The 27658-nt window shown below is 47.6% G+C and overlaps 2 protein-coding genes across 8 annotated transcripts in view; one reads left to right on the forward strand and one right to left on the reverse strand.

The window, feature by feature from the left end:
• Positions 1–55: 55 nt before the first annotated feature.
• POLG (DNA polymerase gamma, catalytic subunit) lies at positions 56–27576 on the forward strand. 5 transcript variants are annotated; one of them, XM_075897072.2, is made up of 23 exons: positions 56–207; positions 1278–1922; positions 2682–2877; positions 4342–4509; positions 6004–6150; positions 6744–6823; positions 7425–7607; positions 8234–8385; positions 8726–8849; positions 10661–10885; positions 11422–11542; positions 13482–13559; positions 13888–14007; positions 14645–14805; positions 17305–17358; positions 17910–18027; positions 18655–18790; positions 19768–20014; positions 20624–20746; positions 21691–21859; positions 23272–23480; positions 25474–25634; positions 26990–27576. In XM_075897072.2, exons 2-23 carry the CDS (start codon positions 1330–1332, stop codon positions 27052–27054), a joined length of 3630 nt encoding a protein of 1209 aa, XP_075753187.2. In that variant the 5' UTR covers positions 56–207; positions 1278–1329; the 3' UTR covers positions 27055–27576. The 5 variants fall into 5 exon arrangements, with proteins under 5 accessions (XP_075753187.2, XP_075753191.2, XP_075753188.2 ...); XM_075897073.2 differs by having other exon boundaries at positions 87–203; XM_075897074.2 differs by lacking the exon at positions 56–207 and adding an exon at positions 791–883.
• Positions 26635–27658, reverse strand: part of FANCI (FA complementation group I) — a 43262-nt gene continuing 42238 nt past the window's right edge. For all 3 annotated transcript variants that reach the window (XM_075897070.2, XM_006139288.4, XM_075897071.2), the window contains exon 38: positions 26635–27535. In XM_075897070.2, coding sequence (XP_075753185.2) covers positions 27470–27535 — 66 coding nt within the window. In that variant the 3' untranslated portion in view covers positions 26635–27469. The remainder of the gene's footprint in view (positions 27536–27658) is intronic.

Here is a 27658-nt window from a genome sequence, read left to right on the forward strand (position 1 = left end):
GCTGTGGCTGATTCCATTTGAGCCAGAGACAGGGGGAACCAGGCGGAAACCCGTGAACTGGCCCCTTCAGGCCCCGCCCCCTCCTCACCCAAGCTGGTTACAGCCTCAAGCCTTCGCGTGCAACGCGGCCTAGAGCACCTGCTCCGCCGCCGCGTCTGCCACCCCTGCGAGCAGGGCCCAGGAGCCCCCGCGCGGCGCAGCCTGTGGGTGAGGGGCCCTGCGGGGCTGAGCCCGGGAGAGAGGAGCCACCCCCCGGAGCCTCACTCCTATGGGGCCTGGGGGAGGGGGGCAGGCTGAGAGCTTTGGGGGCGGGAGGGAGGGGGAGAAGGGGGGCAGGCTGAGAGCTTCGGGGGCAGGGGGAGGGGGAGAAGGGGGCAGGCTGAGAGCTTTGGGGGCAGGGGGAGGGGGAGAAGGGGGCAGGCTGAGAGCTTTGGGGGCAGGGGGAGGGGGAGAAGGGGGCAGGCTGAGAGCTTTGGGGGCAGGGGGAGGGGGAGAAGGGGGGCAGGCTGAGAGCTTCGGGGGCAGGGGGAGGGGGAGAAGGGGGGCAGGCTGAGAGCTTAGGGGGCAGGGGGAGGGGGAGAAGGGGGCAGGCTGAGAGCTTTGGGGGCAGGGGGAGGGGGAGAAGGGGGGCAGGCTGAGAGCTTCGGGGGCAGGGGGAGGGGGAGAAGGGGGGCAGGCTGAGAGCTTCGGGGGCAGGGGGAGGGGGAGAAGGGGGGCAGGCTGAGAGCTTAGGGGGCAGGGGGAGGGGAGAAGGGGGGCAGGCTGAGAGCTTAGGGGGCAGGGGGAGGTTGATACCCTTAGGGAGGCTGGGGTGAGGGGAGAGATCTCGGTGGATGAAGGGGAGGCTGAGACACTGGGAGGCCGGGGGACTGAGGGTTTGAGGGTAAGCCGAGCCCCCTTACGGAACTGGGAGAGGAGATTGGCAAAGGAACCCCCCCCCCCAAAAAAAGTTTCCCCTGCTGAACTCCCTGGGTGGTAAGGGGAATTCCTGGAGAAAAGCCAGGGGAGAGAAGCTGTGGGATGGGACACATGGGGTGTCATGGATCCATGGTAGCTGGAGTGAGCTACTGGAATGTGGGACTGCATCTGCCTGGCCGATATCACAACGTTACAGCCTTGTCTACACTAGAAGATTTGTTTTTGAACTGTTCCACGCTGGTTCTGCTCCAGTGACACACTACTGGTGGTTGCAAATTCTCAGGTTCCCAGAAGGGGCAGAGGAGCCCCAAAATGGATTATGCTAAATGTCTCTCCTCCTATTGCTCTTCTCTTTGCAGACCTGTCCCACCGAAAAGGGCACATTCTCCATGTTACTAAAGGTGGCTGAAGATGGCTCATTTGCTATGGCGGAAGTCAATAGCACGTCTGTTTCCATCACCGAAAGCCAGGCATCGAAGATGTGCCTCAGGTTCTTCTGCCAGTCACCCAGTGCAAGAGGAGGTTATACATGATTCTGGCACCAGCCAGCGGCGCATGAACCCACTACACATCCAGATGCTGTCCAAGGTTCTTCATGAGCAGATTTTCCGGGGTGCACAGGTGCAGTACTCAGATGCTGACATCCAGAGGAGTGTAGAACATCTGAAGAAGCATGACCTGTGGGGCAAAGAGACATCCATACTCCCTGATGTGGATCTGCAGCTGCCCCGCATGTATGGGACTAACCTTGATGAACACTTCCGGATTCTGGCCCAGAAACAGTCTCTCCCTTACTTGGAGGCTGCTAATAAGTTGCTTCACTGTGAGTTGCCCCCAATGCCCTCACAGTGGGCTTGGGAAGTTGGTTGGACACAATACGGACCCAATGATGAGAGGAAGGCTGTAGCCTTCCCTGAAGAACAAGCTTTGGTGTTTGATGTTGAAGTGTGCATAACAGAGGGCCATTGCCCAACACTGGCAGTAGCTGTTTCTCCAAGTGCCTGGTAAGATATAATGATTGCAGTATACAAGAGAAGTCACAACACTAGCTGTTACCACAGTGGAAATGGATGGAGGAGCAGCAGAGCTGAGCTTCTCCATTGCGCCAAATACTTGGAATTAGTTTGATGGGGAGTAAAGGGTCCCATGGAGATGTACAGTAAAACTCTAGTTGTTCAGCATCCAGTGGTCCAGCACTCCCAATAGTCCAGCACCAACTGGAACCCAGAAGTGCTCTGGCCAGCCGGACAATTGGAGCTGCTCTGCCCTGGGCTTCTCCAAGTCCACCGCTGCTGAAACTGACCAGCGACGGATTTGGGGAAGCCAGAGGCAGAGCAGTTGGAGTGCTGCCCATGCTGCACAGTTCCCCGCTGATCCCTTCCCTCCCCCCCAAGACCTCTCATAGCGCCCCTTTCGGTACTCTGGTATATCCAATAATCCGGCACCCCCTGGGTCCCAAAGGTGCCGGATTATCGGAAGTTTACTGTAGCTACTGGACATAGGTCAGTCCTAAAGCCTGCATGTGAAACTCCAGTTTGGTTCAATTAGTGAATTCAGTACTGGTTTCACAGCCTCAGTGTGTGAACAGGTAAAACATGGGCAGCTGCTGTGTTTGCTTGGATAAGTCAAATTCGGAGGGGGAAGAGAAGAGGAATTTGGTCTCGAGGCTCATCCCTCCTTATAGTCTTTCCACTAAGACTAACAGAGATGAATCAAATTTTACAATTTAAGTAACGCAAAATAAATACAACCTTCTTTTCCAGGTACTCCTGGTGCAGTAAGCGGCTGCTAGAGGAACGCTACACCTGGTCTAACCAATTGACTCTAGCTGACTTTATCCCACTAGAAACTAATCTGAACGCAAGCTGTCCAACCAAACAGGACTGGACAGAGAGATTGGTGGTGGGTCATAATGTTGCCTTTGATCGTGCACACATTAAAGAGCAGTATTTGATCCAAGTAAGTCCATTCCTAGTTTGTCTATTTCATCCACTTGCTTTCAACCTGGGCTTTGGGCGTGGTTTTGAGGAAAGCCATTTAAGACTTGATTTTCAAAATGTATTGTGTACAGTAAATTATTTAACTTTGTAAAATAAATTATATTTAATTTGCTAGGGTAGGTACTCCTAGTTGCTTGCCACTTGCATGTTCACTTACCTGATCCGCATCTGCTTTTGTAATTACGCACAAATTGTGTATGTTTTTATAAGTATAATTGCACTCACCTAATTTTGAAGGTTTGGTGTCTTAATATACTGCTCTGTAATATGGAAATGGCATCACTTCCTCACCTCATGGGAGGGATTGTGAACTTTGTCCTCTTACGGCAAGGGTGGGGAACCTTTTTTGGCTGGGGGCTACTGACCCACAGAAAAATTAGTCAGGTGCCAGGAGTTATGGGGAGGTAGGGGAGGGCGGGCTGCCAGGCAGGTTCCCCAATACTGGAATAGGTTCGGGGGCCAGATCCAGGCAATACAAGGGCCACATCCGACCCCTGGACCTTAGGTTCCACACCCCCATCTTAAGAGTTGTTACTTGTTCCCTTAAGTGCTTTGAGATTCTCGGATATAAAGTGCTATAGAGGACAGCCCTTTGCCTCTTGATGCTTTTTCAGTTTCCTTGCCCTGTGTGTCTAAGTATATAGATATTGTGCTTAGCATCAGGAAAATCGTGAAGGCTAGAACTGGCAAATAACATGGACTTCAGAAGTCCAAGACAAGCTACAAAAATAGCCTGTAAATAGTGAAATATAGCAAGTCATTTTGGTAGCATCCTGGTTTACTGCCATAGCACAGCCCTGGCTTCTTTCATTTGTAACCCCAGGATCCTTTAGAACACATTGTACAAGCACTGCCAAGCCTGACAGAGTTGTAGAAGGGCTTGGATCTTTGTTGTGGTTAATTTCTGGGTATCAGATTCTGTCTGTCCAGCAGCAGAGCTAGCAAAATGTTGAGTCTTAAAGTCAAAGTCCCAGCTGCTTACCTGTGTGCATAGAACACTAGCAGCTCAGACACTGGACTGCCTTCCTTCCAACTGCTTAGCCCCATTCTTGAGAAGCTTCAGTTTGTGAATTGTGAAAAAGGTAATGGCTCCTGGACTGCCTGTCCTCAAATTGTGGGTCAACTAGGGCTTAAGCCAAAGCCTGAGCCCCACTTCCTGGGGCCAGATTCCAAGCCCTAGCATCTAAGGCCAAAGATGAAGCCCAAAGGCATCAACTCTGATTAGTGGAGCTCAGATTACAACCCCTCTCCTCACCTGAGGCTGAAGCCCTCAGGCTTTGGTTTTGGCTACCCCTCCCTCTGCCCATAGTGGTTGGCCTTGGGCTTCAGTCCCATCTCCTATGGTTGTGCAGTAATTTTTGTTGTTGTGAGGGAGTCGCAGTGTAACGAAGCTTGAGAATCCCTAACCTGCTGTGCATTTCAGGGGTCCCGGATGCGTTTCCTAGATACCATGAGCATGCACATGGCCATCTCTGGGCTGACGGGATTCCAGCGCAGCCTCTGGATGGCAACTAAGCATGGCAAGAGAAAAGGATTGCAGCAGGTCAAGCAGCACATGCAGAAAACACGCAGCAAAACTGAAGGGTCTGCAGTGAGTAGGAGAAACACTGAAGAAATTTGTACATCACTAACTATACTGCTATAGATCCTAACTGCTTGTTTTCCTTCACTTTGTTTCCTTAGCATTTAAAACCTTCCTACCTCCTTTCCCGCCACAGGAGACTTAGCTCTGGCTTTCCCAAATAAATGCTTTAATAGACTGCTCCATTGCATTGTTTGAAGTAGCAGAGTCTGTAATACATGTTTCATATTGGGCTGTTATCGACCATCTCTGTAAACTCCAGATGGGGTCTGAAGACTGAGCTAGGCTCTTTCTACCTCTTATGTTATCATGTGTAATTAAGGGACTGCAATCAGAACTCTACTGGTGACCTGATGCATAAGGTACAATTGTGACATCTTGTACTCCTGTAGCTTCAAAGGAGCTACAGGTCTAACAGGAGTAGGAACTGGTCAGTGACAATAAATCCAACAGCTCTGACTTGCAGATGCAGGAGGAGCAAGCCTGTGGAATAAGAGAGACCGCTTTACCTTGATAAAAGCAATCTTGCCCCACTCATACCTCTTCAGAATACTGCTGCAAAGATTATTGTCCTAGCCTATCACTGTGACCATATCACCCCCAGTGACTCCCCCTTCTCTACTGCATCACAAAGAAGCTTACCTTTTCACTTTAAAGGCCCTTCACAACTTGCCCCTATCATATCTATCTTTTCTCATTCATTATCAAGATCTCAACTCCTGTCTCCAATGGGCATGTGTCTGCCTCCAGTACTCTGCTTGCTACGTTTTCAAACAAGCATCTTTGTGTCTTCTCCCATGTTGTTCCTTATTGCTAGAGAGGAGCTCCCTGTAAACATCTACAAAGCTGCCTCATTATCCTTCTCTAAATCCTCTTCCAAAACTCCTTTGCCACGATGCCTACAAAAAATTAGATTATACAGAGACCATCTGTTGGTTCTGCACAGTGCCTAGCGCATAGAGATGTTAACAGGTAACCAGTTGATCGGTACCCAGGGAGCAGCCTGCAGTATGCTACAGAAGGAGGGCTGCTCTAGTGGCAGCCTCGCACTGAAGTGGCCCAGAAGTGGCAGCAGCTCTGCTGGCCCCACTTCAGGCTCCTGCTTCCACAGGAGCTCCATGTGGGGCTGGAAGCAGCTGGGCTGGAGCAGCCCCTGCCTGCAGCATGGTGGGAGGGAAGAGGGGCCCACTTCAGCCATGCTGGGTTGGAGTGGCCCCCCCGCCCAGTCCCATTTAATCAGTTAAACTTAATGTTTAACTGGTTAACTAATTAAACAGGATTTTACATCCCTACTAGCACAGTGAGACCCTGGTACATAAGACTCCTAGACCTTATAGTAATACAAATCAGCATTATATAATCATTTTTCTCATCATAAATGAATTTTAGGTATACATTTGATATATCCATTTAAAAATAGTACAACAAACTGCCTCTTCATGTCAGGTGGCTGCCAGTTCTTTTTCCTGTCCTGAGCTGGCCTGCTGGCTTGTCTTTTTACAGATTGCCTCTTGGGACTGGGTGAACATCAGCAGCATTAACAACCTTGCAGATGTGCATGCCCTGTACGTTGGGGGTGAGCCACTGGAGAAAGAAGCCCGTGAACTGTTTGTCAAGGGGAGAATGAGTGACATTAGAGACAACTTCCAGGTAAGGCTGAGCAGCTTCTGGGTGAGATCAGTGAAGGGGAAGCAGAGCCAGGACAGGTGGATTCCTTTACTTTAAAAAAAAAAAAAAAGAACTCTGTGGGAATAACATTTTCTAGCAGCATGTTTTCCCATTTCCTTGAAGTGGCTTTTGGAGACATACAGAGCATCCCAGCTACAGGCAATTAAAGATGGAGCACTTTGTGCTACTGTCAGTAGTTTTCATGGGCAGCATCTCCATACTAATGACCAGGGCGTTTACAGTTGGGTCCTTTTCATTGAAAAGGTGGTGCAAGTCTCAGTCTTCCTGCACATTGGGAATGTGGCCATTACTTAGCTAAGATTTACGAGCCTCTGACCCAACCTTCTGCAGTTTCGTTTTTTTACCAGGGAGAGACCTGAGGGGAAGTTGAGAGGTCGGGGTAGAAAAGTGCACGATGGAGGCTTTTAGTAGAACTGGCTAACGGGTACCATGACACTATGATATTCCTCTCCAGTTTCAGCAATGTTTTGCTCTCCTTGCCACAGCCAGTTTATTGTACTATGCTCTACACACATGGTCTGATCTTCCTATTATTACCTGTCTCTGCCCCAAAGGAACTAATGAAGTATTGTGCCCTTGATGTCCAAGCCACCCATGAAGTATTCCAGAAGCAGCTGCCACTCTTCATGGAGAGGTGAGAAAGGAATTTGACCTCAGCTGACACAAAAAATAAGCATTGCGCAGAGCCAACAAAAGCTGGCCGCAGACACAGGGAAGTTAGTGCAGTTGCTGCAGTCTTATCCAGCCATGCAGAAGACCAGATTTTTATCATCTTGGGGGCAGGGAGTAAAGTCATATTTCTGAGTTGCCAATCAGAATCCAAGCTCTTTGTGTTGTGGAAGGTTGCAGTGTCACATAACCCCATTGCATGATGACCCTGATCCCTCTCTCCGGGATAGAAGGAATAAGCATAATCACTTCACATTCAGGTAAGCTGGGCAGCCCTTAATGAGAGGGGTTCTGTAGTGAAGTTTTCATGGATGGGACTGAGGGATCTTGTTGATGAAGACTTTTTTCTGCCTGCCCTACATACAGATTAATATTAGGGCCCTCAATAATTGCCAGTGGGGAAGGTCAAGAGCCATAGCATGAGGCAGTATCATGAGGTTTGGAAACTACTAAGTGGAAAGGGAGTTAAAGTTACTTATTTTTTTATCTTTCTTTGTAGAATAACCCAGTGTTTACAAACCAAATGCCTTCTGGGTTGTTTAATACTATATGTATTTGTACTGTAGATGCCCCCATCCTGTGACATTTGCAGGGATGCTGGAGATGGGTGTTTCTTACCTGCCTGTCAATCAGAACTGGGAGAGGTACTTGGATGAAACTCAGGGCACCTATGAGGAGCTACAGAAAGAGATGAAGAGATCCCTGATGAACCTGGCAAATGATGCCTGTCAGCTGCTTTATGAGGAAAGGTACCAGCTCGGTTATGAGAATTGTGGCAGGAGAAAATGCAAAAGATGAAAGGGCGTAGATTCTGGCACTTCATGTGTTGTACCAAATATGCAGGAAGAGAAAACATTTTTCATTCAAAAACAGCAAAGAAATTCACTTAGCAGTAATATGAGAATAGTGGGGCTAGATGGCTAAGGAGATTGTTGATGAGACCTGGAGCCATTTATCTTTAGATCACCAAATCTGTCCCCATATTCAGAAAGGCTGATCCTCAATCCAGTCCCTAGCGGGGAAGTGTTCACAACTCTGAAATTATCTTTAGAATTGGCACCAATTAGTTAGCAACCTTTGTAGAAGCGGAAGGTTCAAGGGAGACCAAATTTCTGACTGTTTGAGTCTGGATGAAGCATGTTGGCAAGGATAGTATGTGGGAAGGTGGCATTGCTGAGGTCTACTATTCTGTTCAAAACACTCGAGTTAATACTTGATAGGGAAAATAGTAAAAAATTAGGTCTGTGTGTGTCCCTTCAACTTGTCCCTGGTAAAGTAAACTGCAACCAGATGTCAAAATTCAGGGTCTAGATCAGGCAGAATGTAGAACCAAAAAACCAAAACAGACTGTGTGTAATATTTTTCTGCCATGCAGATATAAGGATGACCCCTGGCTATGGGATTTGGAGTGGGACCTGCAAGAATTTAAGCAAAAGAAGAAGAAAACAGTAAGGAAGAAAAATGAAGATGTAAACAGTGAGCCAGCCAAAGTGGTGGCAAACCCAGCTGTCCTAGAATGGCAGGAAGGTAGTGCTCTTGGTGTGTGCACATGGTGGGGAGGTGAGGGTGGAAAACAGATTTAATACTAACTATAAGTTGTAGTGAGGTTGCAGGAGAGATGTGCAGCATAAAGTCTAAGCAGTGGGAAATCTAAACCAACAGCGAAAGGCTAGCTGTCAAGTACAAGATAGTTGATGTAACTTTATAGACAAAGAGGAACAGAAATAAATGAGTAAACACAAGCATGTGTAAGAGCAGTGAATGTTGGAAAAGACACTGTCTCATCATGCTGCATTTCCAAATGGAACAGCTGGTGTGGATGCATAGAGAACATCCCCTGCTGAGGTTATGTTTATTACAAAATCAGATCCTGGTCCCCCCAGTGAAGAGGAAGAGCTGAAAGTCCCCCAGAGCAGGGTCTGCCTGGAGCGTCTGAAGGAGACTATCAGTTTGCTACCAAAGAGAACTCAGCACCTACCTGGCCATCCAGGGTGAGTCATTCTATGGGGGTTTGCATAACTCACCACCTAGTGGTGACTTTGGTGTCTAGATGGAAACATTTCCAGCTGCTATTGCTAATCTATGGAAATGTTATCTGGTTCCTGCTAATGCTTCCTACCCATGGGCCAGTGTATTCCAGCTGTCTGGTTTCTTTCCAAGTGCATTTGCCCATGGGTATTAAGTAGCTAAGAGGTGGTAGAATGGTATGCGAAGTGGAGAGCTTGGAATCTAAATGGATGAAATATGTACCTTTTGTCTCGGAGGCTGGGTTTACACTCTGGCTGATGTGGGATTAGTGGACAGGAGTTCATCTGGGAATAGGGCATATGTAAGTATTCTGCTCAAAATGGCTTGTGCTGAGCCAATGTGAAAATTAAATCACCTCCCAGTTCTAGAGAAGATGTATCCTCCCTCATGCTGGAAGCACCACTGCTACCGCACTGCCCCAGTGTCTGCGGTTGAAGATATACTAAACATATCCCTTTGTTCTATGACCAAAGGAAATCTGAGTGTCTCTTGGGGCTGGCAGTTCATGGGAGTGGATTCCTGAGCTAGGGATGTTAAATTTATTTTTATCAACTAATCAATGGATTTTCCATCGACTAGTCAATAAGTGGGGGAGCCGCAATGGGGTTAGCTCCCGGCCCCGGGAGCTAACCCTGATGCAGCTCTGCCCTTTAAATGTATGAAGACCCAGCAGGCTCTTTATACATTTAAAAGGCTGAAGTGCGGGGGGGGGGGGGAGGGGGGGGCAGTGAGCTGGAACAGCTGATTCCTGGCTTGTGTTGGGTGTCTCCCCCCCACCCGGCTGCACTTTAGCCTTTTTAATGTATTAGGAACCTGCTGGCTCTTAATACATTTTAAAGGCTGAAGCACAGCGGAAGGGGGGGGGGGAAGACATAGTGCAAGCCGGGCCAGCTGATTCCTGGCTCGTGCTGAGTCCCCCCTTCTGCGCTTCTGTGTTTTAAATTTATTAAGAGCCAGGAGGCTCTTAATACATTTAAAAAGCAGAGGTGCCGCTCTGGGACTGGGTTCGAGCCAGGAATCAGCTGATTCCCAACTCGCGCCCGGTCCCACTACTCCCCTACCCCCCTCAAAGATGGTGCTGGGGGCAACCAGCTTTTAAGCCAGCTCCCCCCAGCACTGGCTTCTGCTCCCCCTACTTACTGCCTCTGATAGAGGCAGCAAGGGGGTGGGGAAGCTACTAATCGAGGGACTAGTCGATTTCCAATAAGCTTTTGCCTATCGGATAGTTGACTTGTCGCTTACGTCCCTATCCTGAGCTGAAGCATGTGCAATATCACCTTTTCCTAGAAGGGGAAGAGAAATTCCCTTACTCCCAAGATTTCTCACTCTACTGCAGTCCTTTGCCCCAAGAAACAGAAAAAAAAAATCAAGCTTCTCAAGACAGCTTTTTATAAGAGGAAATGGTGAAATCATTCCCCTGTCCCTAAGAAATCAGCACTTGGAAAGTGTTTGCTTGAATACATAAGTAGGAGGCAGCCACTTATGATTTCCTTTTGATGGGTGAGCTCCACTCAGATGGTCTTGCATTTGCTGATGGCCCCATTGATCGTTCACTGGATATTAAATCAATTAAATGAGTTCTAGAGGCAGAAGCCTCTCTCAGTTCAGAAAACCCTGTCCTAGGCTAAGAGGTGAAATGGGATGAACCGCCTAGAAACTCTAATAGTGAAAGAAATTTCTGATGTTGTCTTATTAACCCAAATGAAAGGAGGCAAATGGGGAGAAAACTTGGAATTGCTCTTGCAGCCTAATTGCTACTGTCTTGGATTTCTAGGTGGTATCGTAAACTCTGCCCACGCCAGGATGATCCAGACTGGGTACCAGGTCCCAGTCTCATCAGCCTTCAGATGAGAGTGACGCCAAAGTTAATGAGACTAACCTGGGATGGTTTCCCAGTGTATTACTCCGAGAAGCACGGCTGGGGCTACTTGGTGCCGGGGAGGAAGGAAAACTTGGCAAAGGGTATCCCAGAGACAGAAGAGCCATCTTGTCCATACAGGTAGGAGGGCAAAAGAGAGATGGTACGGGCTATTTAGGGAGATGTCGGCAATAAAGCTTCTGTATGCGCCATTCTGGAAGAGAGTCCCATGTTGCTAGGACTTCCAATCTTTAGTGCTTATTTGCTGAGCAGTTTTGGGGAGGGAGACTGTGGGAAGAAGGCCTGCAAATTCATCCAGAGCTCCAAAGCCTTAAACTGCTTGGCAATCAAACAAGGCAGTAACCTGAAGGACTTAAAGATGCATCTGTTCCCTTCTGAATAGGGGTATGTGCTTTTCTGTATCCAAGAAAAAGTCTCTGTCTAAACCATGTTTGGCTGAGAATCTTGGCCCTTCCTTCTAAAGGATGCTGGGTGAGTATGTTGCCCTTATATTAATCTTCTCTGAACAGATGTCCTTGTGGAGCCAGGTAACGCTCTGTCATGGGATGCTGCTTGTGGAGGTGATAAATTCCGGTTCATATGCTTTATATGAAACCTTTCTCTGCTCCCCATGACACAGTTTCCTGAGTATCACTCATCCCTTCTTCTCCCTCTAGGGTTATTGAGCACTTGTACAAAGAACACTGTAAGGAGAGAGGGAAGGAGCAGCCTGGCTCACTGGATACCTCCCTTGAAGAGGAGCTCATGTTAACAGACAATAGCACTATTTGGCAAAAGGTAAAGATGAGTTTGCTGGAACTGAGGGATGGAGGGAGTAGCGGCTCAGAAAACTTGTCTAAAGTACCCATGGTGGACAGAAAATCCACTTGCACAAGTAAGAAGAGAGGCTCCACTGCCTGTGACTTCTGCCCTGTAGGGATGTGAAAGGTTAACCAGTAAGTTAACCCTTAATGGACAATGCTTGATGTGACATAGTGGGGATTGTATTCACTGTTTGCTTTGTTATGCTGTATGTGATTCCTACTGTCCTGTGCTGCTCTGTAGTGACTGTGTGTGTGTGGTGCCCCGTGGAGGATGGGATCTTTGAGTGAGAACTCCTGAGGGAAGGCACATAGGGAATGGCCCAGGCCAGCCTGTCACCTGACCCTACGGTGAAGATGCAACCAGTGATAGTCAGATAACACCCTGGGTCTGGGAAGCAGGGCAAAGGAGGTGGCGGGGCTGCCTAGATGGCTGGGACCAGTTGCTGTGTATATGAGCTTAGTTTTTTGGCTGGCTTAGGGAGAGGGGAGTCTGGCTCTGGACCCCCACATCCCCAAGATGGAATGTACTGACTGCTCCTGGTTCCTGTAACAAGTCTGTGCTACACTATGTCGCTGTCAACAAATAAACCTTCTGTTCTACCTGCTGGCTGAGAGTCACATCTGACTTTGGATGGGGACACAGGGCCTGGTGACTCCCCCACACTCCATGACACTTACTGGTTCAGGTTAACTGGTGGGGGCTGTAGCAGCTCTCTGCCCACCACAGGAGTACCCATGTCCCCTTGAATTAGTTAATTGGTTAAACATCATGTTTAACTAGTTAATCAATTACCCAGGATTTTACATCCCTCCTGCACTGCAAACAAGCTGGCACCTTTCATCAAACCAACTATCCACCTGGGTTCCTTGATCATGATGTAGGGCTGCCCCACATTCTGCTTTTTCCTATGTCTGGGTGTCTCCATTAGTCTTGACTGACTTGGGATTCACACAGGCCTTGCTTTCCATGGTCATTTCCCTGAAAGGAATCTTGATATTTGTATATGAACAGAGAACATTGAAAAATACTGAGTTCAGGTCAACTCCACCAGATTGACATCTTGACTCCCATAGTCCCTCTCTGAACTACTAAAAGTCTGGCCAGGTGGCCACCCTACTCAGAGATTTGTTAGTGCCAAATCTTAGCAGTCTGTGACTTGGCGCAACTGAGAAATCATTTCAAAGAGGGATGAGGGGAAAAGGGAGGTGTGAAGCAGTGCAAGAGAATGCCTTGGAGTCCAGAACAGATTGCCTTGGAGCCCGGGGGCCCTCTTCACAAAGCCCCCATCCTGTTCTGCACAACTGCTTTCTTGTTGGTTAAACACTGCTGTGCTTACATTCAATTAAAGTGACGTAAGATGGGACTGGCCAGCTTGTATGGGAATACAGCCTCTTTCATCTGGTGCTGATTCAAATCCAGCACAGTCACAAGTGACCAAGTTGTTATCCTCTGGCTCTTCAGCAGCCTGTGCGAAACAAACTAGCCTTACTGAGACTCTTGGCAGAGAGGACAGAGACTAGTAGCTATGAAGAACGAATTCCCCATTTGCCCCAGGCTAGTACCTCCAGGTCATTACTGCACATTATTTCCCTGCTGCTTCCTAGACTGTGCCTCTTTCTGGGATAAACTGATTCCTGAAGTCGCCTTAGATATCAAGATACCAGCATCTTTTGCCAGCTGACTTGAAAAAGGAAATTGAAGAGCTGTGGGTTCAACAACATGCTGGAGAGCAGGAGCCTCACACTGTGAGAAGTTAGCTGTCCTGGCTGCTCCCAATCTAACTGATAAGCCAAAGCACGTAGATTCGTAGACCTGGAGAGGTCATCTATCCAGTCCCCTGCACTCATGGCAGGACTAAGTACCTTTCCTGACAGGTATTTGTCTCTGATTCCTCTGTCCCTTTTGTTCCCAGGTGGAGGAGCTGAGCCGTTTGGAGATAGATACTGATGTGGAAGCTGAAACAGGCAGAACAACTAAAGGGCCCAGACTTGTAAGTGGAATGTTCTGTTGAGAGTGTATCAGCCAACTGGGATTTACTGTACAGATGCTGCTCCATGTAAAGCAAGAGGGCCCAGGATCTTGCATAATCCTGTGAGACTGACGAGGAGCAGCCACCTCGATAGCAGGGTCCCTTTAGGATGCTGCTCTCGGGAGCCTAATGGATGACACCATGGTAGTGTGTGAAGGGTCATGCTTTCATTTCAATGTGCTTATGTAGCTGAGGCAGCACTTCATTAACTAGGTGCCCCTTCCACTCTGGAGAGTTTGCCTTCTTCTGGCTCTCTGTTTAGCAAGTGTCTCATGCTGGATGGTTTCAGGGAGAGACTACTAACCTGGAGCTGGAGTGTGCCAAAAGCCAGCCTACATATCACCATGGCAATGGTCCTTACAATGACATCAACATTCCTGGCTGCTGGTTCTTCAGGCTGCCTCATAAGGTGAGTGTGGGATTCATGGGATGTTTGATTGCTGCTAAGCCCTCCTTGGAGTGCAGGGCAAGGTGTTGGAGACCCATGGCTAGCTTCAAAGAGGGGGGAAGAGTCACACATTTGGAGACCATTTCCCCTGCACTGACTCAGTTACGCTCTTGCTGTCCTCATGACAAATCCTGGGATGTGCTGAACAGTTTACCACTGAAATGCATGAGGGCTTCCAGTGTTTTAACTGTGGGACAGTCCACTCACTCCTCCACCCAAAGCCCTTTATTGGCCTAACAGGATCAAACCCAGCTCCTCACTTTCTCCTTCAAGGCATTGCATGGTTTCACCTTCTTCATCCTCTCTGCTCTTGTATTTCCTCCTCACTCTGCCTCCTCCCACTCAGAGTTGTGTACCTTCAGTTGGGCCATCCACCTAGTTTCTATCTCCCGAACGCACTTGCATTCCATCTTCAGCCCCCACTTCTTTGATGCAGCCCCTTGCCCTGGTCAGCAGCTTGGGGAGGGCTGGTGTAAAGTACATGCTTATATAGTTGTGGAATGGGACAGGGAAATGATCAGGATTTTAATTGCTATTTTATAATAAAAGCCACCCAATACACTGAGCCAAGCCAATCTCCTTTCCTTTATTGTTAAAGGATGGGAATGATAGCAATGTTGGAAGCCCTTTTGCCAAGGATTTTTTGCCCAAGATGGAGGATGGCACCCTAAGGGCTGGCACTGGGGGCACTGACGGGACGAGGGCCCTTGAAATTAACAAAATGATCTCATTCTGGAGGAATGCTCACAAGCGAATCAGGTGAGAGAGACATTAATTCCTCTCCTCCCCAGCTAAACTGCAGACCCCACCCTCATGGAGCGTCTGCATTACCAATGAGAACTGGATTTGCACTGAAAGTGGTGTGGACCTCTCTGTTGAGGCACTGAGGAGCATTAGAGCTGATCAGGGAAGGAACCCTCACAATCTCCAAAGAGGCTGATCCTTGGCACAAACTTTGCACACTTAAGAAAAAAAAAGAGGTATTCAGCAAAGAGCCAAAATGAAACTCTTAGGCTGTGTCTAGACTGCCCACTTTTTCTGGAAAAGCAGCTGCTTTTCCGGAAAAACTTGCCAGCTGTCTACACTGGCCGCTTGAATTTCCGCAAAAGCACTGACAATCTCATGTAAGATTGTCAGTGTTTTTGCGGAAATACTATGCTGCTTACGTTCGGGCAAAAGTCTTTTTCCGAAAAACTTTTGTGCAAAAGGGCCAGTGTAGACAGCAGAGATTTGTTTTGCGCAAAAAAGCCCCGATCGCGAAAATGGCGATCAGGGCTTTTTTGCGGAAAAGCGCGTCTAGATTGGCCACTGACTCTTTTCCGCAAAAAGTGCTTTTGCGGAAAAGCGTCCTGCCAATCTAGACGCTCTTTTCTGAAAATGCTTTTAACGGAAAACTTTTCGGTTAAAAGCATTTCCAGAAAATCATGCCAGTCTAGACGTAGCCCTAATGGGTGAGTGCGGGAAGGGAGCTCTGACAAAGAGCAAACAGACTGAATTAAGCATCCTGGTGCTATGGACCTGGGTCTTGCGAGGATGTGTCTTCCACTCCCAAGGAATGCAATGACAGTTCCATAGACACTCTGCGGGGGAGGGGGGAGATGTCAAGGCCCAGCCCAGATCTAATATGGGAAATCTCTCCACTAGGATTTCTAGTGGAGAGCAGTGGCAGTGTAGGGCAGTGGTGAGTAACCTGCGGCTTATTGGGGTTCTATGTGTGGCCCATGAGACATTTTGTTTACCATTGCTCACATGCAAGATTATTAGATTCCACTGTTTTCAGTCCACATAGTTTTTTCCTACCCGTATTACTAAAGTGACATGCATGTAAAGTAAGGGGACATGAAGGGTGGTACATGCCAGTTGCACAGAAAGTTGACTGTGAGAACCACGTGCTTCCTCTGCATTTAAAGTGCTACTATGGTTCAGCTGACACACCTCACAAACGCTAGGTATGCAAGCACAGTTAGCAAAACTACCCTATCTTGAGGGACCATCTTATGGTAGAGGCACACTTGCAGCTTACTCACTAGCTTAGGTTGCTCATCGCTGCGGTCAGGCATTCATGCTGCAGAAGTAGCTTTCTGTAGATCTGCAATAGTCTCCAAGTACATGTGCTCCCACTGTTTGCACTTCTGGAGTCAGGCAGATAAATGTGAATGTTGGGGGTCTGGTAGATTTGCTACTAACTTCCCTTAGCAGACTACAGTAATTTCTAAATTACAACATGCCTCTTGACCGTCCTTGTTCTTTGGACAGGGAACTTCCTATCCAGGTTAAATAATGTCACTGTCTTGTTTTCTGGTAGCTTGCTATGTGGGACTGTATCTTCCTGACCACTGTACAGGGGCTAATCTGAACTAGAATATCAGCAATGTAGGATCTGAGGGAGGAATGTAGGTCTGAGGGGTGTAGTGCCATCTCTTATCACAGCCTCAGTGTCCCAACCCGTGAATGAACGATTTTGCCTTATGGTCTGGATGAAGCTTGAAGCTTTCATCCCCTACAGTATTTCCATGTAGCATTAAGTTAGAGATGGGAAAATGGCAAATGTCTGAGGGCTTGTCTTCACTTGCTGCACTGATGCTGTGGTACCTACTTAACATGTCTAGTGAGGACACGCTATGTCAGTGGGAGACTGCTGTCTTGTAATTTACTCCACTTCAACGAGAGGCGGAATCTGTCAGCAGGAGTGTCTCCTGCCAGCAGAGTGCGACGTAGGCACCACTTTAAGTCAATGGAACATCGGTTGCTCTGGAGGGTGTTTTTTTATTTTTCCACACTCCTGAGTGGCATAAGTTACATCAACATTAGTGGTAGTGTAGATAAGCCCTGAGCAATTCTTAAACACTCTGCCCATCAGTGGCAGACTTTTACCTCTTCATTGAGTTAATGGGAACTAACTGGGCTGTAGGTGCGGGAAAGTGCCAGAATGTGCTGCTGCAACCCAAGCAAGAGGACACACATCTCCCACATCGGAAGTGCCAGAAACCTGCTAAACTGATATTTAAAACTGCCTTGCCCTCGGCACAGGCTGTCATAGTAGTGCTGGAAGCTCAGTGGAGACAGCATGCTCAGCTCTCGTGTGCGGGTCTTGGGCAGCTGAAACCCAAGAAAGGGGAATGTAAGCTTGGGGATAGGGGAGAGAGGCTGAGATCTTCTCTGTAAGTGGTGTCCTGCCCCAGTTGCTGCTGTTCATGTCCTTTCTCTTCTTGGTCTGCTTCACTAGGGCCCTGGCTTCATATATTCTTGTTTTGACAGCTCTCAGGTGGTTGTGTGGCTGAAGAAAGGGGAACTGCCTCGATCAGTAACTAGGTAAGCAAGGAAATATCATATAGGTCAGTGTCCCAGTTTGGTTAAATCTGATCTCTGACTATTGGACCTTTCTTCATCTGAGGCTGTGGGAGTCTGAATCCTTAAGGGTGTCAGAATTGAGGCAGTACTGGGGGAAGGGTCTCTTTTCTAGTCCTTCTCCTTCTTCTCTTCAGTCTCAACTCTCTGGCTTGTGCAGTCAGACCATTTCAGCAATCAGACTCCACAGTGGGATTATTAAAGCACTTTAGAAACTCAGTCCCATGTGATGGTTCCTTCTTTGCTATAGCCACAGAAAAGTCCCGCTCAGAGACCAGGTTCTCAGTGTGGGAAAAGCCAGAGTGAGGCCATCTTTGTTCCTACTCTGTGAGGGCAGGGAATAGGCGACAGTAGGTGGATCACTTAATTGGCTGTTCTGTCCATTCCCTCTGTGGCACCTGGCATCAGAAGACAGGATGCCAGGCTAAATGGATCTTTGGTCTGAGCCAATATGGCTGTTCTTATGTTCTACAGCTTTCCAGTGGGCATGCAGTGACAGTGCGCTTCTATTCCAGACATCCCGACTATGATGAGGAGAGCAGTTATGGAGCCATCCTGCCACATGTGATAACGGCAGGGACTATCACTCGTCGGGCCGTGGAACCCACCTGGCTGACTGCCAGCAATGCCCGGGTATAGAACTGTCCTCTAGTACTCTGAACGGGGATTATTTGTGGAACACAATGTGGGGTTTCTCCTGCCCCAATGGGCAAGATCTCTCAGGCTAATGACAAATGCTGTAGATTTGAAATCAGATTCTTGGGAATGGGGGTATGTCTTGAGTTGGGTGTGAACTTCGTAGATCTCAGAGGCTGGTTCTGTAACCTTTTGCCCTCTTTATCTAGCTGACGTGTTGGCCTAGTAATCTAGGGTGACAAGACATCCAGAAGTCAAGGGCTGAGAGTAGGCTCTCACTGAAAAAGGAGATGGAATCTAAAAGGATTTTCCTTTTATCTGAGGTATTATCTGGGATGTAGAAGTCCTCTCAAAAGAAGGGGTAAGAGTAGAGCAAGGCAGTATGCATCTCCTTGTCAGGAGTCTCTCTAGTGGGCATGTAATGCTCTTCCAGTGCAGAAATCTTTAAGAGTAAAGTGATAAGAGTTGTGGTGTGCTGTTAACACCACAAGCTGTGATTTTTCCAGGGAAGCAGGATGCAGCGGCCTGTCAGCCACTGGAGAAAGTTGTGTTTAGCCTAAGAATGGTGTGAGGGAGGGAAGTGTGGGAGGACATGCACAACATGGCATTAATCTATGTCCACAGGCTGACCGGGTAGGCAGTGAGCTGAAAGCCATGGTCCAAGTCCCTCCAGGTTACTACCTAGTTGGAGCAGATGTGGATTCCCAAGAGCTCTGGATAGCTGCTGTCCTTGGAGAGGCTCATTTTGCTGGCATGCACGGTGAGAGATGTAGTAGTCAGGATTCACCACTGTGGTTTCCTGACAGGTCTCCTGCTCCATCAGTGATGATAATCATTCAGCTGCATGTGTGTGAGCTCCTGTTGTGTATTGTGTTGACTATGCGCAAGTAGTCAACTCAGAGAGAGTCCCCAAAGACCACAAAATCAGATAAGGATTGAAACCTGGTGCCCGGCCATCAAACTAAGTATAGTCATAGTTGTCAATAGATTCTACTGAACCACTGTGCACTCCCTGACAATGGACATGACTCAGTCAGTGACATGGGAATCCATCACTGCCCCCTAGGTTGGGCAAAGGCCCCTCCAACACACCACTTTATATATAGGTTAAAACAAGTTACGCACCATTCCTGACATTGTCAGGTTGCCACCCTCTGATGTTCTTTAGATACCACCCATCACACTGCACCTCATGGTTCAATTAGAACATCTCTCTCCATCGTGCTGTCATTTTAGACCTTTTCCTGAACCTGGGTCAATATGTCCCTGTTATCTATTGGAGCGTGGGTACCAAAGACCTTTTTAATGAGGCGATGTTATCATTTTTTTGAAATGTGCTTTCAACCTATGCCCAGTACCAATTGCTGTTTTATAGCCGGTACTTAGTACCAGTTACTGTTCTACGCCTGTCATCATCATCATCATCCACAACCATGGGCTCAGCTATGATCAATTAGTGTTTTACACTCAGCCCTGTTCATGCCAAGTTCTGTGAGCAAAGGCCTGCCTCTTGTTCACAGCTTAGCTTTGCTTTATATTGTTAGCGAGGCCACAAACTAGGCCTGTGCTGCATGGACTTTTATTTCAGGTCCTCATCTCATTGCAAGTGGTTCAGCTGAAGCAGAGACACAGACTAGTTAGTGCTGGGGCAGGATGAAGCATTGCCGTGGTGATGCTATAAGATCTGACTCTGATGCATTGCCAGTCCACATTAACTTCTTCCCTCCTGCACCCCAGGCTGTACTGCTTTTGGCTGGATGACTCTACAGGGGAAGAAGAGCAATGCCACAGACCTGCACAGCAAGACGGCCTCTACAGTGGGGATCAGCCGGGAGCACGCCAAAGTCTTCAACTATGGGCGCATCTATGGGGCAGGCCAGCCCTTCGCAGAGCGCCTGCTTATGCAGTTTAACCACCGGCTGACACAGCAGCAGGCAGCTGAGAAGGCTCGGCAGATGTATGCCGTCACCAAGGGGATCCGGCGGTGAGTGCTGCCTTTGGTTTAACTTAGCAAAGCTGTAAAGAAAGAGCAGTGAAGAATATGATCTGCCTGAAGAATTACTTGTGTCCGCTACTGAAGGAACTGGCCAAAAACTTACTGTGCTATTAGTCCAGTCTCTCTCTAGCTGGGTCAGTCTTCCTGGGATTTGGACCATTGGTAAGTTGGCTGCCCCTGTGGAGCTATCTGAGCAGAAGCTGTGTCTGTCTCTGTCATTGATAAAACCCACCTAAAAAAGTGAAAGTAGAGCAGTGATGCGCAACCCGTGGATTGTGACCTCCAAGGGGGTCGCAGATGTCTTCCTGGGGGATCACGGTGCCTAGATCTGGCCAGCCAGTGGTTGGGCTCAGCAGTTGGTGGCCCCCGCGGTGCAGGGGTTGCAGATCAAAAAAGGTTACACTCTACTGAACTAGAGCATGTTGCATGCTGCTGGGCTCTCATAGTCCTGGCTAAGTCCCTGGATCTGGAGCACATGCTTCTTGCCAGTGAAAAGTTAGTTCATTTGCAGCACAAGCCTGCTCAGTTCTATACTCATGAATCTTTCACTTGATTCCAGGAGATGCCATTTTATCCCTACTGGTTCCTCTTTCCTAGGTATCACCTCTCTGAGGAAGGAGAGTGGCTAGTGAGAGAACTGGGCTTATCGGTGGAGAGGGCAGAGGATGGTTCCGTGTCTTCACAGGATGTACGAAGGATACGGAGAGAAACCACAAAGAGGTGAGGAACCAAAGTTTGAGAAGAGCCTCTGAAAAGGGAGAGCGGATGGGAAATGGGATTCACAAGCCCTCCAATGTGCCCTGTGCCATTAATAAGGGGCAAAGCAGAGCTGACACACACAGGAGTCCTGTGTCCAGAAAAGGGATGCTGGCAATGTTCCCTCTAATTTTTTTCCATCTATGTGCAGAATAAATTTTATGTGCACTGAAGCATGTGCAGATGTACACCACCAGTAGAAACACATCCTGGCAGCTAAGGGCACTCTGCTTAATCAGCTGGGCAGCATTTGAATCTCCTTTTGGGTGGCCGCCCAAGTGCACAGCTTAAGGGAACACTGTATGCTCCTGAAAGAAGCAAGGCAACAGCAAAGACAGAAAACCATTTCCATTGGTAACATCTAGAGCATCCAGCAAATCAACAGCTCTTAATTAAATTGAGGGTAGAGGCAATTTTAGTTTTTGCACAAGGAAAGGCTAAAAACAGCCATGAAATAGGTTTTGTTCAGATTTTCCTCAACAACTTCTGCCATGGGACTTCAAGCCTAATCTGCAACATTCCCAGCTATTGTAATCTTGGATTTGACTCATCTTCCCCCATAACTGCACTGCACCTTAGTCTTGACCTTCAGCATCCCTGCTATTCCAGCTCTGAACTTCCATGTAGCTTTGGTGACACACTTCTGCAGAATCTCCTGCTCCTTTAGTTGGGGGCTTCCATTCCTGCCACTCCACTGGGCCATTAACCTAAGGTTGCAGACGTGAAAAGCTAGTCTAGCTCTGCCCTTTATTCACCTTCCATTCCTCAATATGCCCTTTTCTGAGTAGGAAGAGGGAGGATCAATCGTGAAGCTCCTGAAAGCTCTGACCCCAGTGCTTCTGCAGAGACTGTTCTTTGACAGGTTCCTGGGGGATAATGTAGTGACATTTGTATTCCCCACACTGCAGGTCTCGCAGAGGAAAATGGGATGTGGTATGCCAGCGTGTGTGGGCTGGAGGGACTGAGTCAGAAATGTTCAACAAGCTGGAAAGCATTGCTTTGTCTGCTGCACCGAGAACCCCAGTGCTGGGCTGCTTCATCAGCAGAGCCCTGGAGCCAGCTGCTGTCAAGGGCGAGGTAAGGGCATACCCTATCCTGACACACGGTTCTGACTTGGCCTTGCAGAACTCTTTCGTTCCATGTTTGTCAGATTGAATCAGATGGCCTTGGCGCTCTCAGCAATCAGCACTCCATGCTGGTAACTGTAGTCTGGACAGGCTAACTTTGTATTAGTTCACTGAGTGTATCCTGCTCTATTTTCTGCAGAGCATGAGTGGCAGTGGGACTGTTGGCTGGTTGCCAATGCTGCTTGCCTGGTAAATGTTTGCAGCATCCTATGAAACCATAAGTTTATTGGTGCTCCACCCGTATAAGTTTTGCTGCAGCTGTAGTTCTCCATAATGCTTCCTTATGACGGTCAGTGATAAATAGCAAAGAAAACAGTCTTGAAGTTAAGCCTCAGCAAATGCTCTAGAATCAGTTGTCAGAAACTGAGTTACAGACAGAATCAAAGCTAGGCTCTTACTGTGCTTTTTATGTCTGCAACTATAGGGCATGCAGTGGGATGGATCAATGAAGTCACACAAGGATGTAAGCAAAATTTGGGCCTTGGCAATTTAGGGTCTATGCAGCAAAATACATTTCATAGTCTGTAACATTGTAACCACTTCTCTTGTGGGAGGAAATGTAGTAAAGACAATGGGTTTATCCCTAATGCTTTCTGGAAACTGCCACAGGTATTTTCATTTTCGCCTAGAAAAGCCACTTAAACAGCTTGATTTAAGTCTCCTGTCCAGGATGGCATCTTCAAAAGTGCAACATGCACCTCGTACTGCTCTACAGTGTCAGCATTGGGGATGAGCCCCAGTCTTGGTGAAACAACTAAACTCCATAACCTTGTAACTCAGGTGGGAGTAGTGCCTGCTGAGATCATAGATGCCTGTGAGAATGTGCCATATTCTCAGGAATAGGATATAATATAACAAAAGTTCAGCATACTCACCAGCAGGTAGATAGCTACAGTAACCAGTTGCAAGTGGCTCCTTCGGGGAGGAGGCTGCTTGCTTTTGCTAGATTTAAAGGATCAACCCCTCCACCCCTAAAAGGCATGCTGGGAGCATGTGCTTATAAAAGGGCAATTGTATAAGCATGAGGGTTGGTTAGAGATTAAGAAATAAGTTGCTGCATCTGTGGCCTATCATTCTGTCCCAGTGGCCTTCTATGCTTACACTCCAGACATATCTAAACATCTGGCACAGGTTCTGTCAGCCAAGCTCTATTTCTCTACAGCATAAAACTTGAGAGGGTAGTGGTGGATTGTTTACCTGGTTTTTGTATCCTGAAACGCTGCCCCAACAACACAGCCCATTCAGGCTTGTTATACACTGTGGGTGCAGTGTGACCCCAATGAAAGACTTCTCCAGGGAACCATGCTTCCAGTAGGAATAAGTTCTGGAATACTTCTAACTTCTGGTTTATATTTCCTCCAGTTTGTAACCAGCAGAGTGAACTGGGTGGTGCAGAGCTCAGCTGTAGATTATTTGCACCTAATGTTGGTGTCTATGAAATGGCTTTTTGAAGAATTCAACATTGATGGGCGCTTCTGCATCAGCATTCATGATGAGGTGCGCTATCTGGTCCAGGGTGAAGATCGCTACCGGGCAGCACTAGCCTTGCAGATCACCAACCTCTTAACACGGTAAAGGCTCCAAAAACCCAGCAACATTCCAACCATGTGGCATCCTGATGGGCATGTGCTTCCTGATGGAAGTGTTGGTAGGATAGGAAAGTTAAGAAACATTGTCACTTCAGTTATGTTTTGTCCTTAGTGAAAGTGATGTTGGCCCAGAGTCAAGTTAGTAGCATCAGAGACTGAATTGCTTTTTATTCACCACCCAGATTAACACAGGCAATTTCAGATTAACCCTCTCCATTCTGGTGGGCCCCACTCCTGATCTAAACAGGGATCTATGCAGTGAGGGGCAATCAGGACTGACTACTACAGAGCCTTAACCACTCTATCAGGTAAATTGGGGTATTGGGTTTTTGATGTGAACACCTGTCTTCCTCCCATCTCCCAGGCTCAACAGCCATTGGCAGGGAAGTGAATTAGAGCCTAGATGTTTTTGAAATTCCAAATCTTGAGGGTTAGAGTGCTGAGAATCTTCCTTTATAAAACAGAATGCAGAACATTTCATCTTCATGGCTCTCCTAGCATGGGCAGGAATGGATGTGTGCCTGCAATTCTGCTGTGCCAGGAAACAATCCTAGCATCTGTGCAGGTTAAAGCCTTGTACCACTATAGGGCTATGTCTACACTCGCGGCTACTTGCACAAGAAAACGTCCACACGGCCGTGTGCGAGCTGTGCTTTTGCGCAAGAGCGCCCATGGCAGTGTGGATGCTGTCTTGTGTAAGAAAGCTCTGATGGCCATTTTAGCCATAGGGCTTTCTTGTGCAAGAAATCCCTGCCGAGCGTCCACGCTGCCCTCTTGTGCAAGAGCTCCTGCGCAAGAGAGCTTACACCTGTTAAAAAAGAGCGTAGTTCTTGCGCAAAAAGTCCTCTTACCATGCCATACTGTAAATTTCCTTGCGCAAGAGCGGGCAGGCAGTGTGGACGCTCTGTGGATTCTTGCGCAAGAAGCTGCGAGTGTAGACATAGCCTAGCAGAACTGACTTCTTCCTGGCCTAGGATCCTTCCACTAGTAGCTTGCCATTGTGCGGCTGCACTGAGGTCACAGCAGTGAGGCAGCTCTAGTGATTCAAACCCATATTTCTTAATTTTTAGTTTAAAATTATCACCTGAAAACTAATTTTTAAAGTCCCCTTATCAGCATGTCCTAGCACTGTTGCAGCCAAATAGGCCAAAGCAGAGCAACTTGCTCTTTCAGCTAGTCAAGGATGACAGTAAATAGAGCTGTTCTGTGCCCATGTGTTAATACCTTGGCACTTGTGGTTTTGCGCTTTCCCTTAGTAGCAATCGGCTTCACATTCGGAAAATGTTGCACACTGTGGGGGAGGAATAACTGGATTTAAGGGGCTGGGATCTTTCTTTCTTATAAGGGAAACTGAACATATATTCCCTTCTCTTCTTCCCACCTCCACTTCAGAATACCAAGCTCTCTTGCTACTGTGTAGTTATAAAGCACTTTACATCTCCAAAGTGCTGTGAAAATAAAATGCAAAATAATCTTAGGTGGTTGTTAAACATTTGTTGAAGCTATTTTTGCTGCAGGCAGGTTTGGTCTTGATTAAAGCATGACTTCTAACAGAAGGGAGAGGATACCACAGTTGTTGCTAACTGTGAAATCAGACTCTTCGCTGTCTTTTTGAGCTTGCTAGAGCTAGCCCAATTGAAAGTGGAAGCTATCAGCACTGAGGGAGCGCTCTTCGCAAACAAGCTGTAATGTCCACACTGCCTTGTAGAATAAGCCTGCCTCGATAAGTCTCCTACCTTCTAGGGCAATGTCAAAGGATAGAGGGTTCTGCCCCTGTGTGAGTAAAGATCTTTCCCATGATCTCAAAGTGGGTGTGGTAATAGTGAAGAGCTGAGACACAAAGCACTACTGGCCCACTTGCAGGTCTGAGAGTAACTCTTCCAGACAGAGCTGGAATCAACTGCCTAATGTGAAAAGGGGAAAGATTCTCCTCTAAGGCTTAAGTATTTACATGCAGTGGCTCTTACTCTTTCAGGTGCATGTTTGCCTATAAACTAGGCCTACATGATCTGCCTCAGTCAGTGGCTTTCTTCAGTGCTGTGGATATTGACCTGTGTTTAAGGAAGGAAGTGACAATGGATTGTGTAACTCCATCAAATCCAAGTGGTCTGGAGAGGCGATATGGCATTCCGCCTGGTAAGTATCATCTTGCACATGTTAGGACAGAAATGCAGATTACAGCTCATTGAAGAATGAACAGCTAATATCCATATGTAAGAAATAGCACTTGCTCCTAAATGCTCTGTCACAAAGCTTATGTTCAGCTAGGAACTTTATGATTGAATGTTGCTCTGCAGCAATCACAAAGCTATTTACTGTACAAAAAAAATCCCGTAAGACAGTTTTCTACCTCCATACAAAGATCTCTGCAAATGACCGTGTATTTGCTTGTACCATCTGTTAGGAGGTTCCTGTCTCAGCACCCAGGTCAGCCTGAATTTCCAAGCCAATGGCACTATATAGAACTCCTAACCAGCCAGAGACTGTTCTAGTGTAAATTCTGCAGCAAGTCCTACAGGAGTGCCCCCTCCCTGCTGGATTTACTGTAATATTGTGCAGACTCCACTGTTACCTGTCCTTTTGTCACCCCTACTCGTATGTCTGTACTGACTATAGATTCTAGATTGAGTAGATATACCCATATTACCTCTGATCATGTTAGTGTGCTAAAAAAGTGTAGCCATAGCAGCAAAGAGGCTAGCCCAAGGGCAGGCAAAATGCTGTCTCCTGCCACAAGCCTGTGGCAGGTGAGAGCCATGGGCAGGCTCCTTGCCTTTCACATACCCACATGCTGCTCTAAGTGGCCAGCTGTAGCAGCTCTGAGCTCTGCTTTGCATGCTGATCCTGTTAACAGTACAATCTTGAAGCTTTCAGCCAATGGGATGTGCTTATGTCATGCTTGTGGTGCAGGCAGTACATGACTCCCTCCCCTGGGGGCTCATGGCACTCAGAGCACATGGCCCCTGCAGCCAGCTTCTTTGAGCAGTATGTGGGGACATAGAAGGTAGGGAACTATCTAGGTAAGCGCCTCCTGACTAGATAGTTCCCTGCCTTCCTGGCTGCACCTGACATCCTGGCTGCACCTGACATCCTTACCCCAGGTCAACCCAACCCCCTTTAAATAAGACATGCAATATACCCCTTTAAACAACCTTTATTGGTAAAGCTTAAGCCAAAGTGCATTTTAGGAAAGACCTAACAAGTGAGTGTGTCCTGGTGATATGGACCCCAGGTGACTTCTCTCCAGGAATATGGGCTAAATACCAACTAAAGTTAGCAAACAAGAGAACACTCAAGTCCAACCAGAGAAGAAATAAACTGCTCCATTTTTTTCACTGTATCACCATAGCTAGCTTCTGATTTTCTCTTTACCAGCCTAGGGCTGCAGTGATTTTGTGTTCACAGCAGGGGCGCTAGGGCCTTTAAAGTGCTGTAGAGTTTCAGAAAGAGTACAAATGGAAAGAACTTCATAGCTTACCCTTGTCTTTCAGGTGAAGCTCTGGATATATATCAGCTTATTGAAATAACCAAAGGCTCATTGGAGAAAAGAAAATAGAGCTGGAGACAACAGTTGGAAGACTCTCTAAACAGTTAACTTATTGGCAAGGAGTGCCAAAGCTTGGGATCGGCTCCTGGTAGTGAATCACGCTGGTGTAAGAAGGGACTTGGCTAAGAAAGAGGACTCCATTGAAGCAACACATTCTAATGGCAAAGACAGATCCCAGAGCAGTGTCCAGACAGCCTACCCTAGGCTTCATGTTTAGCTGTACAATACAAAGTCTTGCACAGATGGTATCACTGAGCCACCATAGTTCAAGCAACTGTGAAGGGAGAGTGCATGAGTACTTATGTTCATTGCCAAAACAGTTGATACAGTTGTCCAAGGCATTGCTCCCAGTCTGCACTGAAAAGATGTGCTTGGTGAGCATTACTCTGACAAGCAGGCACCAAGAGAAGATAAGCCAGGAGCTCTATTTTTTTCGTCGTCTCTTCTTTTTGGGTTCCTGGCTCTCAGATGGCTGTTCTGCTGCAACAGTCTACAGGGGAATATCAATAAAAGCACATTAGAACCACATAAGCCTGTTCTTCAGTAGCATAACCTAATAGTTTATCTACTTCAAGAAACCACTCATGCGAATGAGAACTAGTGTTGCTCTTTC

The sequence above is a fragment of the Pelodiscus sinensis genome, chromosome 14, assembly GCF_052426305.1.
Source record: "Pelodiscus sinensis isolate ZL-2025 chromosome 14, ASM5242630v1, whole genome shotgun sequence".
Lineage (NCBI taxonomy): Eukaryota > Metazoa > Chordata > Testudines > Trionychidae > Pelodiscus > Pelodiscus sinensis.

Coding starts and splice junctions, on each gene's coding strand:
- POLG (XM_075897072.2), top strand. CDS start 1,330: ATGGCTCATTTGCTATGGCGGAAGTCAATAGCACGTCTGTTTCCATCA. Junction 13,560..13,887: donor CAACTAAAGGGCCCAGACTT/GTAAGTGGAATG, acceptor GGATGGTTTCAG/GGAGAGACTACTAACCTGGA. Junction 23,481..25,473: donor ATCACCAACCTCTTAACACG/GTAAAGGCTCCA, acceptor TTACTCTTTCAG/GTGCATGTTTGCCTATAAAC.